Source organism: Xiphophorus hellerii, chromosome 7, assembly GCF_003331165.1.
Source record: "Xiphophorus hellerii strain 12219 chromosome 7, Xiphophorus_hellerii-4.1, whole genome shotgun sequence".
Classification (NCBI taxonomy): domain Eukaryota; kingdom Metazoa; phylum Chordata; class Actinopteri; order Cyprinodontiformes; family Poeciliidae; genus Xiphophorus; species Xiphophorus hellerii.
This window is the reverse complement of record NC_045678.1, coordinates 8,903,056-8,917,344: the sequence shown is the minus strand read 5'-3', so window position 1 is coordinate 8,917,344 and position 14,289 is coordinate 8,903,056. Positions and strand designations below refer to the sequence as shown.

Below are 14,289 nucleotides of genomic sequence, written 5' to 3'. Positions count from 1 at the left end.
TTGCATATAAAATGTCCTTTAAAAGTGTAAAAGGTTTAATGAAAGGTAACTTAGAACTTAAATTGAACACAAGAGGAAATATATTGGGTTTTTTAAAAATTATTTTTATTACAATTAAATTACAAACCAAGTATAAAACTAAATAAATACAGTTCAGAAGATAAATAGGTGGCTTATTTTGGTTTGATTTCATTTCGTTTTATTATGTAAAATGTAAAGTAATTCTTAGTTATGGGGTTTTAGATACAGCTTGAACGTAACATCACAGCTCCAGAATAAGGTAGTTAGACATTTACTTTACTTTTATTTTCCTTAAAAAGAAATAATAAAATAAAAGGGGGAGACATGCAAACGCCATCCAGGACCTTCTTGCTGCAAGATAAAAGTGCTACCAACTGGGCCTATAGGTGCAGCCCAATTTTACAAACATCAAGTAAACTCGAGATGATATGGTTTGGTTTAGTAAATTTTAATTATCTCAACTTAATTTAACAATTAAAAAAATATTTTGAAATACAAACCAAGAGTACATTGACTAAAGTAACACACAAAATTTTAGATTTGAAAAATATATCACATTACGTTACACATGACGGGTGGGGGGGGGGGGGGGGGGGGGGGGAATACAGTAAATTTTCTTCACTGGTATATTTTAAACAGTGAAGTAAATTTGATTTGTAATAAAATGAAAATAAATAAATGTTTATTTTAATCACAAGAAAATAACAAAGATATACATAATGCAGAATAAAAAAAGAACAGTGTTGTGCCACAACTTGTCAAATAATTGTTTATATTACATATATAATATATGTCAATGCATGAAAAATCACACATCTCCATAATGGTTAGAAAGGTTAACATAAACTACAATTCTGGTTTGGGAGATGCAATGCTGCCATCTAGGGAAAGATGGGTGTATTACAGCAGAACTTTTAGTGACTTCAAAACAGACGCGTCTCCTTGATATACTCCACACACACACAAAATACTCCTCTCACTGACCCTGTGCTATTCTAAACATGTTTAACTTACACTGAAAATGTTTAACTTTTATTTTCTTTTAATTTGAACCCTGCGCGCCTTTTTCGTCTGAGTCTTCTTTGGTATTCCTTGTCCACCGATTCTCCGTCGTGTTTTTGATTCCTCGGTTCAATCTCAGCTCCATCACCTTTCCCAGGTCTTTCGTCTCCTTTCTCTATGATTTTCTCTCCATCACTTTCTTTGCCTTTCAGACAGTCTGAGTCCTTCAGATCAAATTTATTCCCCACCGCCACTCTTTCAGTCTCATCCTTTGTACTTTTAGTGCTCTCACCGTCTCCTTCTTTGGTCACATCATTATCGCCATTACCTCCCTGCTTTCCCCCATTTTCCTCCGCACCCTCCTCCTCTCCCTCTGCTTCCTCCCGCTCCCAGTCAGCTTCTCCTCCGACCCCGTCCTCTCTTCCTGAGCCCCCCTCCCCTCCTTCCTCACCAGGTGGCAGGTGAATGTGCAGCACAGCGACCCGCATCTCCAGCTGCTCCACTCTGGCCCTCGTCTTCCTGTTGCTCGACTCCAGCTCCACCATGAGCCGGGCCAGTTTGGTCCGCAGGACTTCCAGGCTGCTCTCCAGCCTCTCTATCTTTGTCTCAACCTTCTCAGCCTCCACCTCCTCCACCTCGGCCCTTTCCTCCAACATCCCCATCTTGATAAGGATCTGCCGGCCTTTCTCCTCCAGGTGACGCTTGGCTGCAGGAAACTCAGACAGCACGTCGGTCAGGTCCTCTTTGGAAAGGCTGAACAGGTCGGAGTGGCCGATGCTCTTGATGTTGGCAGTGCGACGGTTACCCGACTTGTTACCTTGGAGGAGGGGAGGGGAGGGGGAATGAATTCGTATTTTCTTAAGGATTTAATATAATCCTGAAGTATACAAGACCTTAAATGTTAATATTATTAATTCAGTATCTTCCAGTATTGTTTCTACAGTTGAAACCAGATATTTTACACTGAATAAAAATACATAAATACATTTTTTACCTCACTCTCTGAAGTTAAATCAGACCAAACTTTACTTGTCTTAGCTTAGTTAGAAATACCAACATTATTTCTGTTTGCTAAATTCCAAAAAACTTTGCAGGGGTTGTTTCCTTTTGGAACTTTGCTCGAATTCAAAAGTGTACATACAATTGGTGTTGGGAACAATTGATATGCTTCCTTTTCATGACACCATGGCACCACCTACTGGTCGACTTGGGTAAAACTACCTGCCGACTAGATAATTAAAACAGCCTTTTTAGTATATTTTTTACTTATGCAGCTATGTATTTATGAAGTAACATATATCAAATCATGCCGTTGTGATGGAAAAATTACAATAAGGTCATATCTGCTAGTCATGTTATATGAAATGCTTATGAACTCTCACCAAAAGAACTATTTGGGTTACATGTAGAAGGTTGGAAGTTGTTTTCTACAGCTGCATCAGAACCAGACTGTCTCGCCTTTGTTGTTAATTCTTTATCCTTGGTATAAAACTCATGTGTTGTCTCTGTCTGACAGAGCTTTTCATCCAGACCTGCTTCATTACTGATTGTCCTACAAGCTCTCTGTATTGTGCACAATATATGAATAAACCTGATTGAGTAATTTCACCTGAACAGTGCTTGGAAATAGTATTTTTTCCATGACACCGTATATGTACTTCCTCTTTATTCTTTGGTTTCAAAACACCTATTTTAATGATTCCATGTTTGATTTAGCTTATTTTTATTACTGTAAAACACAGATTTTTTTGCAAATTCACAAAAAGCTATAAAAAGTATATAAAACGTTATTTATGTAAGCATGCAGAGCCTTTATCCTACCTTTGATGTTAAGGATGCTGATTTCTCCAAAGAAATTCCCCGCACTCAGCACCGCAAACTCTGTAACGCCGTCATCTGCTACAACTGCGAGCTTCCCTTCTTTGATGATGTACATTTCGTGGCCCACGTCTCCCTTCCTGCAGACATACTCTCCTGGGCTGAACACCTGCAAGACAAAAGGCACGGGATACCAAGTATTTAATGCAACAGAGTGCAAGGGAAAGAAGTTTATAGTTATTGGTGTGCCGCAAAGACTCAATTCTTGTTGCTGTTGCTGTCTGAACACTGGTGGACTTCTGTGTGTTACCGCCCCCTGACCTGAGGTGTGAGCTTAAGAACCAGATCCTCCAGCAGACTTTTCTCACAGCTCTGGAAGATGGTGACTTTAGAAAGAGTCGGGAGGTGGACGCTGACGGCGATCTCTGTCCTCATGTGCAACGGCAGCTGCTGCAGGATTTCGTTCTCCCGCATAATCTTCTTGTTGATGTGAAGATGCTGGTACCAGTTGTCAATGCGCTGTCGAAGCTCCTTGCTAACGTGGTGGCTACGCAGGTATGCTTTGACCTGAAGGGGAGAAATAAAAGTTCATCATCCACACACCTAGGCAAAAAATGTTTTCAGAGAGAATTAGGACAGTTCTGTGAAAAGTGTCAGCCTCATTTTAGATTTCTTCTGATTGAGCTTTTTTCTTTTTCTTTTTTTGTTTTGACTTAGTAAATATTTCATAAAACACATTTTAATATCAGACACCCTGAATAGAATAAAAGGGAAATTTTGTTTTTAAATTATTATTCCTATTATATTTATAGGAATGATACTCTGGTCCAATCTTTCCTGTAGATTTTTTTTAATTCAGCCGTATCAAATGGGTTCCAAGCCTTCACAGCCTGATTAAGGTCATAGCATTGCATATCAATTGGATTGAAGTCCAGACTTTGACTATGCCACTTCAATGCCATTTCTTTGTTTTGTTCAAGCCATTGCTAGGTGGACTTACTGTTCTACTTTGGATCATTCTCCTTCTGTATAACCCGAGTAATTTTGCTCGGTCGACCACTCCTGGAAAGTTTTACCACTTTTCCATGTTTCCTCTGTTTTTGGATAATGATTCTCACTGTGGTTTGACAAAGTCTGACTATTGCCTTCATGTGTATTTCTGTTCAGTTCTCATCTTTCAGTGCACCTGGGCTTCCTTCCATTGACGTGGATTTCTCCGGCAGAATTTGAACCGGAGCAATTAGCAAACAGAAGGAGAAGTTGTGAATGATGATGCTGATTTTCTTCACTTTTTAAAGAATAGTTTGCCTGCAGTTTTAGCAATGGCAGGGGAGAAAGTGAACAAAGTCGTTCAGTCCTTGTTGGCCGCGGTTCCAAATATTAAATTAATATTTGCAGCCATCTTATTAGCAGCCATCGACACGTCTCTCTTTGCAGTGGAGGATGGTTGTTTCCAGTGCAGGTAATTTCCGGTAAGCTTTCATATCGTCAAACTGGCAAATTACAGAGATCACTGCCAAACATTAGTGATTGGGTAAAATTTAAAACTTCAACAGAGTCCACATTTCCAGGAAGCAGTCATTTCCCAATAGTCAAAGATCTTGTGAAAACCCTCTGTTTTCACAAGGCTAATTTGCTAAAAACCTTAGAAAATAGTAATATTTTACAGATTGACAGATGTCAATAACTCTATTTGACAAAGCAAAACAAAAACAGAGGAACTCTGAAACTCACCAACTCGTGGTTGGGGAAAAAGACATTGTCTCTGTCCCTTAAGCTCGTGATGACATTCCCGACATTCCCGACAATCGATGCGAACACCAGCACGGCAATGAGCATGTCTGCAATCATGAATAAATACTCATCCTCCCTGATTGGCAGAGGGGTGTCTCCTACGGTGGTGAAAATCTGGGCTGAGAACCAGAAGCAGTAAAAGTACTGGCGCCGCATGGAGGCAAACATCGGGTCAGTGATGTTGGGGTAGACCCACTGATCGCTTCCAAAGCCGATGTAATTCGACAGAGCAAAGTAAAGACAGGCATTCCAGTGGATCAGCACAAAGATGTAGATCATGAGCTTTATGATGCGGAAAGTGTTAGGGTAGGAGGTTCTTGTCTCCATCCGATCCAGGGCCTCATTGAGCCGCGGGATACGGACAAGCCGGTTGATCCTCACCAAGGGCGTCTCAAAGCCAAAGGCAAAGTAGAGGAAGTCAGTGGGCAGCAGGGAAACTAAGTCCCACATGAAATGTTTGGAGCGCAGGTAGCGCTTCCTGAGGCGAGTCAGGTCTTTGATGAGGATTCCTTGATCCAGGAAGCCTGCAGATGAGTGGAAAAGGAAGGATGAACTTGTCACATTTGCCCAGTTTTTGAAAGATGTCTACCTTGAGCGCGTGGATACAGGTGACGTCACTGCTGCAAATATCTGAGTGTGCTTTTTATGTAAGCCCAAACCACCAAAACTGTTAGCTGTGGAATACACTCCTGATTTAAATGTTAAAACCAGTCAAAAACTGGCAAGAATTCACATTTTACACAGTTAAACCTTAAGAAGATTCAGAATGCAAAAAGAAGATATTGGAGTGAGACCAAAAAAAAAAAATAAAGAAGGAAAATGAATAAACAATTTATTGCAAGCCACCATTACAATGAAATAGACTTTTCATCAGCTGATCAAATATTTCAAAATGTATTGCTACCAATCCAAAGACAGTGAATTCAGCAACAATCAATGTTAACAATCACTTATTCCATTTTAAATGTGTTTTCTAAAAATGAATGGGTAATATTTGGGTTTATAATAAGTTCTTAATGTTGTATTGTCACTGAATCCAATCAGGTATTTGTATTAAAGTCACTTCCCATTACTATCAATTTGATGCTCAAAAGGGAGCTCTGAAAAATAATTGACCGAGAGTAGCCTGGATGAACATTTCTCTTTTGATAACAGTAAAGAGATACTAACATGTTGTCTATGGCAACAAAAGTAAAACTAAATTCCATAGTTTTTGATTGTTTGGAGTGCCTTGTTGCATTTAAAGACCGTTTTCATGTTTGGCCGTAGAGACCAAGAGTTGAAATCAAATCAGAAAAATTGTATTTACCAGTATGCAGAGTGACAGTCATGTCAGCAGCGTACATGAGGTCTGACACATAGTCCAGCGTGAGCCACACAGGAAGATAGCTCAGACCAATCGCTGTGAAGCAGGTCCTGATAAAACAGAAACAACAGTACTTTGTCTAATAGGACGTCTGTTCATTACAAGTTATGCCGTAGTGAATGCATGATGCTGCCGTCGTTTACCTTAAAATGATGATTACGCAGTTGTAAACAATCGGCACTATCATCACTTGCAACCAGACATAATAGAACTGTTCTGCAGGATCAATGGCCCGCTCTATCCAGCTGAGAGGAATGTGACGTGGAAGAAAGAAACAGGCAGAAAGACTTACAAGACTCCACATCGATGACTCAAAGTGTACAATTGCAAAAGTAACCCTACCTTCTGATATTTTCCACAGTACAACCGCAAAGTGGAATGTATCCTTTCAGAATTGTGTGAGACGGACCAACGCAAAGTGATGTTGTTGGAGGAAAAGATTACAAGTGCTCAACTACTTTAGAGGCAACGTTTTAAAAAATTTGGCTTGCATTTTATAATCGACCCCTTTTGATCTAATACTCCTAATTCAAATTTAATGTAACTATTGGCTTTAAAAAGTCTTCTAATCCACTTGGGTGAGAGATTATCTGTGATCATTTCACTCCATAATCCAAAACAGGAAAGCTGTTAAACTGCCAACACATGGCTTACTTACTTCACACAAGTACGTCTTTGTCTCGGTTTCCTGCATACAGTTCCAGTAAAATAGAATGATGATTCTAGTTGTAACATGACAAAAATATTAAAATTAAAAATATATAGCAAAGCCAATGATTTCTGAAAGCTTTGTAAATCTGGATATGTAAAAAAAACAACATCTGCCTAATTTAAATAATGATCTCTCTACAATGATCCCTCTATAGTGTTGTTGATATACAAAATCTGCCATAGCCACTCAAAAGTATTAACACAGTTTATTCTGACTGACTAATTGCAGGAGTTTATGCTGTACCCAAGAAAATGATATTTATAGAACATGATTTGTCATCAAAATGCCTTTCAGATTGAAGATATTGTGGAAACATTTCAGTAGTCTTTACTCATTCAAAACAGATGAAACCTGAATATACACTAAAATGAGGACAAACTTTAAGTAAGATCCAAATATTTTTTTATGTCAAGTCATATTACCAATTACTCACTTGAAATTAAATTTCATGTCCCAAAAGGGCTTCTTTTTCTCTTCATCCTTGCCTCCGTCTTTGCTTTCCTCATTCATTTTTTGTCCATGATGCCGCCTGAGCAGCCCACGCCATCGGTTCGTCCTGACACTAACGTTACCTAAATCATCCATTATCGGAACTAGCTTCTTACGACTTCCACTTCAAAAATAGGTGTTCCTAAGGTCCTCAGAGGTGGGCGCTTTGCATCGGGCAGAAAGGTTTAATGCTGACCTGATAAACTACCTGCGCAGTGCCTAGCGATGCCCGTCTCTATGGCAGGAAACAACAACAGGTGTCACAGGTACTCAGGGAATTCTTTCCTCCCCATAGAAAACCAAGAGGGTCTTGTCTCTTCTATCTCAGCCACCACAGACACCGAGTGTGGCACAGAGGTAAACCTACATGTCCCAAAATATACTGATCAGGAGCTACTACTAGCAGGTGAAAGTGCATAACACAGATCATTTATTCATCAAGAAACATTCTGTATGTGTCTAAGAAGCAGGAGCTGGAGGAGTTGGTCATAATTATGCCCGATCCATATATCGGACAAATTGAAAACGAGGCAATCGGGGTGAAAGCGGTTCAATCACCGGCGGAAAGTTTCACAAACAAAAATCAGTAATTTATTTATAATTTTTGCGTTTTTATGATGTAAAGCACTTTGAACTGCCTTGTTGCTAGGTGAGGGACCAGACAAAGAGCAGCCCGAAGACCCCAATGATGAAGGAAAACTTTGGACTTGGTGTTCCCTCGCCCGGACGCGGGTCACCGGGGCCCCACTCTGGAGCCAGGCCTGGAGGGGGGGCACGATGGCGAGCGTCTGGTGGCCGGGCTTTTACCCATGGAGCCCGGCCGGGCTCAGCCCGAAGAGGAAACATGGGCCCCCCCTCCCATGGGCCCACCACCCGTGGGAGGGGCCAAAGGGGTCGGGTGCAGTGTGGGATGGGTGGCAGCGGAGGGAGGGGACCCTGGCGGTCCGATCCTCGGTTGCAGAAACTGGCTCTTGGGACGTGGAATGTCACCTCTCTGGTGGGGAAGGAGCCGGAGCTAGTGCGTGAGGTCGAGAGGTTCCGGCTAGAAATAGTCGGTCTCACCTCGACGCACGGCTCTGGTTCTGGAACCAGTCTCCTTGAGAGGGGCTGGACATACTTCCACTCTGGAGTTGCCCAAGGTGAGAGGCGTCGGGCAGGAGTGGGCATACTTGTTGCTCCCCATCTCGGCGCCTGTACGTTGGGGTTTACCCCGGTGAACGAGAGGGTAGCATCCCTCCGCCTACGGGTGGGGGGACGGGTTCTGACTGTCGTTTGTGCTTACGGGCCGAACGACAGTTCAGATTACCCACCCTTTTTGGAGTCCTTAGAGGGGGTACTGGAGAGTGCTCCTCCTGGGGACTCCCTTGTTCTGCTGGGGGACTTCAACGCTCACGTGGGCAATGACAGTGAGACCTGGAGGGGCGTGGTTGGGAGGAACGGCCCGCCCGACCTGAACTCGAGCGGTGTTCTGTTGCTGGACTTCTGTGCTCGCCATGGATTGTCCATAACGAACACCATGTTCAAGCATAAGGGTGTCCATATGTGCACTTGGCACCAGGACACCCTAGGCCGCAGTTCGATGATCGACTTTGTCATCGTTTCATCGGATCTGCGGCCGTATGTCTTGGACACTCGGGTGAAGAGAGGTGCGGAGCTGTCCACTGACCACTACCTGGTGGTGAGTTGGCTCCGGTGGTGGGGGCGAAAGCCGGTCAGACCTGGCAGGCCCAAACGTGTTGTGAGGGTCTGCTGGGAACGTCTGGCGGAATCCCCTGTGAGACGGAGCTTTAACTCCCATCTCCGGCAAAACTTCGAACACGTCCCGGGGGAGGTGGGGGACATGGAGTCTGAGTGGACCGTGTTCCGTGCCTCCATTGTCGAGGTGGCCGATCGGAGCTGTGGCCGCAAGGTTGTCGGTGCCTGTCGCGGCGGCAACCCTCGAACCCGCTGGTGGACACCTTCGGTGAGGGATGCCGTCAGGCTGAAGAAGGAGTCCTATCGGGCCTTTTTGGCCTGTGGGACTCCGGAAGCAGCTGATGGGTACCGGCGGGCGAAGCGGCATGCGGCTCGGGCGGTTGCTGAGGCAAAAACTCGGGCGTGGGAGGAGTTTGGAGAGGCCATGGAGAAAGACTTCCGTACGGCTTCGAGGCGATTCTGGTCCACCATCCGGCGTCTCAGGGGGGGGAAGCGGTGCAGCACCAACACTGTTTATAGTGGGGATGGTGTGCTGCTGACCTCTACTCGGGACGTTGTGGGCCGGTGGGCAGAGTACTTCGAAGACCTCCTCAATCCCACCAACATGCCTTCCACTGAGGAAGCGGAGCCTGGGGACTCTGGGTTGGGCTCTCCAATCTCTGGGGGCGAGGTCGCCGAGGTGGTTAAAAAGCTCCTCGGTGGCAAGGCCCCGGGGGTGGATGAGATCCGCCCGGAGTTCCTTAAGGCTCTGGATGTTGTAGGGTTGTGTTGGTTGACGCGACTCTGCAATGTCGCATGGACATCGGGGGCAGTTCCCCTGGATTGGCAGACTGGGGTGGTGGTCCCCCTGTTCAAAAAGGGGGACCGGAGGGTGTGCTCCAATTATAGAGGGGTCACACTCTTAAGCCTCCCTGGCAAGGTCTATTCAGGGGTCCTGGAGAGGAGGGTCCGTCGGATAGTCGAACCTCGGATTCAGGAAGAGCAGTGTGGTTTTCGTCCTGGTCGTGGAACACTGGACCAGCTCTACACCCTCGGCAGGGTCCTGGAGGGTGCATGGGAGTTCGCCCAACCAGTCTACATGTGTTTTGTGGACTTGGAGAAGGCGTTCGACCGTGTCCCTCGGGGAGCCCTGTGGGGGGTTCTCCGGGAGTATGGGGTACCGGGCCCTTTGATACGGGCTGTCAGGTCCCTGTATGACCGGTGTCAGAGTCTGGTCCGCATTGCCGGCAGTAAGTCGGGCTCGTTTCCGGTGAGAGTTGGACTCCGCCAGGGCTGCCCTTTGTCACCGATTCTGTTCATCACTTTCATGGACAGAATTTCTAGGCGCAGCCAAGGTGTTGAGGGGATCCGATTTGGTGGCCTTAGGATCTCATCTCTGCTTTTCGCAGACGATGTGGTCCTTTTGGCTTCATCAGATCGTGATCTGCAGCTCTCGCTGGAGCGGTTCGCAGCCGAGTGTGAAGCGGCCGGGATGGGGATCAGTGCCTCCAAATCCGAGGCCATGGTCTTGAGCCGGAAAAGGGTAGAGTGCCTTCTCCGGGTCAGGGGGGGTGTCCTGCCCCAAGTGGAGGAGTTTAAGTATCTCGGGATCTTGTTCACGAATGGGGGAAGAAGGGAGCGGGAGATCGACAGGCGGATTGGCGCAGCGTCTGCTGTCAAGCGGGCGCTGTACCGGTCCGTCGTGGTGAAGAGAGAGCTGAGCCAAAAAGCGAAGCTCTCGATTTACCGGTCGATCTACGTTCCCACCCTCATCTATGGTCATGAGCTTTGGGTCATGACCGAAAGAACGAGATCGCGGATACAAGCGGCCGAAATGGGTTTTCTCCGTAGGGTGGCTGGGCTCTCCCTTAGAGATAGGGTGAGAAGCTCAGTCATCCGGGAGGGACTCAGAGTAGAGCCGCTGCTCCTTCACATCGAGAGGAGCCAGTTGAGGTGGCTCGGGCATCTGGTCAGGATGCCTCCTGGACGCCTCCCTGGTGAGGCGTTCCGGGCACGTCCCACCGGGAGGAGGCCCCGGGGAAGACCCAGGACACGCTGGAGGGACTATGTCTCTCGGCTGGCCTGGGAACGCCTCAGGATTCCCCCGGAGGAGCTAGAAGAAGTGGCTGGGGAGAGGGAAGTCTGGGCCTCCCTTCTGAAGCTGCTACCCCCGCGACCCGACCTCGGATAAGCGGAAGAAGATGGATGGATGGATGGATGGATGTTGCTGAAATGTGCTGTACGAAGAAAATTTGATTGATTGACTGATAATTAGAAGAGGTTTCATGTAAGTAGTAGCTCAAAATATCTGAACAATCACTCATAGACATGTGATGTAAAAATATATAGATACAAACCGCCCAACAAAATATCAAAGAGGAAGCTAGGTAATTTTTTTATGACTTGCTTCAACTATGACGTCTACTTGTACACTAATGTGCAAATTAATCAAAAAAAGAAAAAGAAAAAAAAAACAAACTTTGCGGCGGTCCTGGCTGGAGGTGCATCAACAAAACAAGTCCTGTCCTGTATCCACATGGGCTGAAATGCCACTCAGTTACTAAGAAGCCATTACTCTAAAAGCAACATAAAAACCACAGATAACACTTTGCAAATGCATACAAGAAAAATAAGACCTTCATATCTGGTGACAAGAGTAAACTAGAGTTGAATAGTTTGACCACAACGAGCATTCTGACATTAGAGGAAAAGGGGGAAATCAAAAACAAAAGAACACTAAACGAACTGTGAAGTAATGGGAGGGAGCAACGTATTGTGCCTCAGGGGGAATTGGTGCACTTCACACCAATTTAGAACATCTATGAACTTAGGAAATCTATGAAGGCTCATAGAAATCCTGAAGGAACATGTCAAGACATTAGCAATGATGTTAGAGTCTGGTCGACTCTAATTTGGGTCCTCCAAATTAATAATGGCCCTAATTCCAATAAGAAATCAACAAACTCAGTGTTTTGTAGTAATCAACACAAAGCCCCGATTTTAGTCTAATTAAAAAAAAATCATTAGAGTCAAAAAGTGATGTCTGAGCAAAAACATGTCTGGCAGGTGTCGTGGGTCAACATTCCAGCAAATTATTGCTGCTTTGAGATAAGACGCCTAAAATGTTTGACCCAAGTGACACATTTTATAAGCGGTTCTCCAAAGTACTGTAGGGAAATGCATATGAATGTTTGCGGGAAACAAAAACTAAATCGGAAAAACTCTCTCCCGGATTATTCTGGCATTTAACGAAGATAAATTGTGCCTCTAATCCTAGCTGATCTTAAATGAAGAAAACATAGTAATCAAAATTGCTTTCCTGTGGCCTCAGAGCTTTAATTTTAGATGTTTAAGGAAAGTAAATGAGGTTAGGGTTAGGTCATGAGGTTATGCAACACTATCTTCCTTTTAGTTTTGCATGACTACCGGTAATCTTAGCAAGGTAAACTGTATGCAAATGTAGCTGCTAACGTCTAGAAACAACATATAATTACCAAGTAGTGTGGCCGAGCTCTCTCTGCACTGAGAGTCTGGGATGGATGGAAGTACCAGCTGCATCAGACAGAGTTGGAAGGCCTCTGCTTATGAAAAATTACAGGTATGTAAAATGTGCCTTATAGAGGGTGTGCCAAAATTACAAATAGTTTCTGTTGAGAAAAATGTTTTTCAGAGCAAACCAGTGCCTAAGATGTTGCTCATTTGCTTCTTTTGTTAAAAAAACAAACAAAAAAAAAAAACAAACAAGCAAAAGAACCACATTTGTTTGCTTCCAAACAAATATGGAAGCAAATGCTGCCACCACAGTAAAAGACAAACATAGCTTTTTTTACGTTTAGGTGTGAAAACTTTATGGATACTAATAATGTGCATTTTATATTGTGAATGTGATATTTTCATTTGCTTGCATTTTTTCAAAAATTCAGATCTACAAAAGAATTAACGTGTACAAATAAGAGCAGTGTTTTTTGGAATCTAGCCATTATAAAACACAATTTATGCAAAAAAAGATCAAAGGAGAGAATGAAAGGGATGTTAATTTGTGAATTAGCATAAACCAAGTTTATTTGGACAAAAAAAATGATTAATGAACCAAAACAAATTCACTCTGGACATCTGAACTGAGTTCATGGTTAACAATGAACATGATTAATTAACTTTATCCTGACCAAACTGAATTTAGATCAAGTTTTTGTTAAAGCTGAACTGCAGCAACACCAGAGACACCTTAAATTTCTGTGTTTGGAAGTAGTAACCCTTGTATCCTGTCTTCTGCCTTACTATTCAAAAGAACCCGTTGCATAGACACTGAGTTCTGCCTTTGCTTCAACATGTTGCCATAACATTGTTTCTACACAGATTATGGAGGTAAGACATCAGCTTTCTTTGGGTGGAGCTCTGTAATTTTCTTCCCTGGATTGCACAAACCACTTTGATGGCTTTAGAAAAACAATGTTGATTTTTACCACCAACATCCTCATTGGTGATGGACTGAATGTGAATAAGGAAATGTTCTACTGGCAGAATAAAACTACGGTCCCTTCTGGGGTTGCTCGTGATCTTGCTAGTGTGGCATCAGAGTCCAATTCATGACACTTAGAGTTGTTTGTATTAAAAGAAAAATAACAACTACATATAGTCAGATGTGCTCATATTTACAGGTTCCACTGCATTAGCACGTATTTCCATAATGTATATTTGGAATGTCAGCAAAATGTCAAAACGGTCCAATATCAAAACTACTGATTTCGTCTGAAGGAGATGTGAAGAAAACTTTCAAGTTACGCCAATATCATGCTTGGAGCTGTTAATAGCCAAAGTACTGGGATAATTCAAGTTAATTACATACAATTGATCATCTTTTCAAGTTGTATCTGTGAAATATTGTGACCCAAAATACATTTTTTGGATTTATATATTGTCACAAAATAGTCCGCATTCAGTGTTCGCCTTTTTTGGTAGTGAGAATAAAAGAAAGAAAAAAAAAAAAGATTTGTAAAAACTATTTTCATTCAGTTAAAAAGTCACAATTTGTATTGTAAAATATATATGTTTTGCTCAAATAGAGAGAAAGCAAATCTTCACAGTTAAATCTTGAAATTGGGTTATAAAATATGTCAAATCTTTTGATGGAATCCATGCGTTCTGCGGGATAATCAAGCATAGTGCTCACAAACAGAATCAGCTGACTTTTACTAAGAGATGACTGGGATGGTTAAAATTATTTAAGCTTCCTTAGGTCCAAAACCTTCAGCAACAAGCCCAAACTAGTTGCTATTTCAATGTTATCGAGTTATAACAATGAAATATAACATAGAAATATATTGCGGTCTACTGTTGAAGCAAAAAATATGTCTACACTACAAAATGACCAGTTTTCTTTTCCTAGAGTGGCAGCATCGCACCTCCATAATGT

The 14,289-nt window shown here is 43.3% G+C and overlaps 1 protein-coding gene across 1 annotated transcript; it reads right to left on the bottom strand.

The window, feature by feature from the left end:
• Positions 1-138: 138 nt before the first annotated feature.
• Positions 139-6,684, bottom strand: cnga4 (cyclic nucleotide gated channel subunit alpha 4). Its single transcript, XM_032566786.1, has 6 exons — positions 6,145-6,684; positions 5,945-6,051; positions 4,576-5,159; positions 3,163-3,408; positions 2,845-3,010; positions 139-1,840 (listed from the first exon to the last, which is right to left on the bottom strand). Exons 1-6 carry the CDS (start codon positions 6,303-6,305, stop codon positions 1,047-1,049), a joined length of 2,058 nt encoding a protein of 685 aa, XP_032422677.1. The 5' UTR covers positions 6,306-6,684; the 3' UTR covers positions 139-1,046.
• Positions 6,685-14,289: the final 7,605 nt, after the last annotated feature.

What these genes read in the sequence shown, in the direction of transcription:
- cnga4 (XM_032566786.1), bottom strand. Translation starts at nt 6,305, where the DNA reads ATGTGGAGTCTTGTAAGTCTTTCTGCCTGTTTCTTTCTTCCACGTCAC. An exon ending in TGCGTAATCATCATTTTAAG is followed by an intron (nt 6,052 to 6,144) that starts GTAAACGACGGC and finishes CTGTTTTATCAG; the next exon opens with GACCTGCTTCACAGCGATTG. An exon ending in CAGCATCCTTAACATCAAAG is followed by an intron (nt 1,841 to 2,844) that starts GTAGGATAAAGG and finishes CCCTCCTCCAAG; the next exon opens with GTAACAAGTCGGGTAACCGT.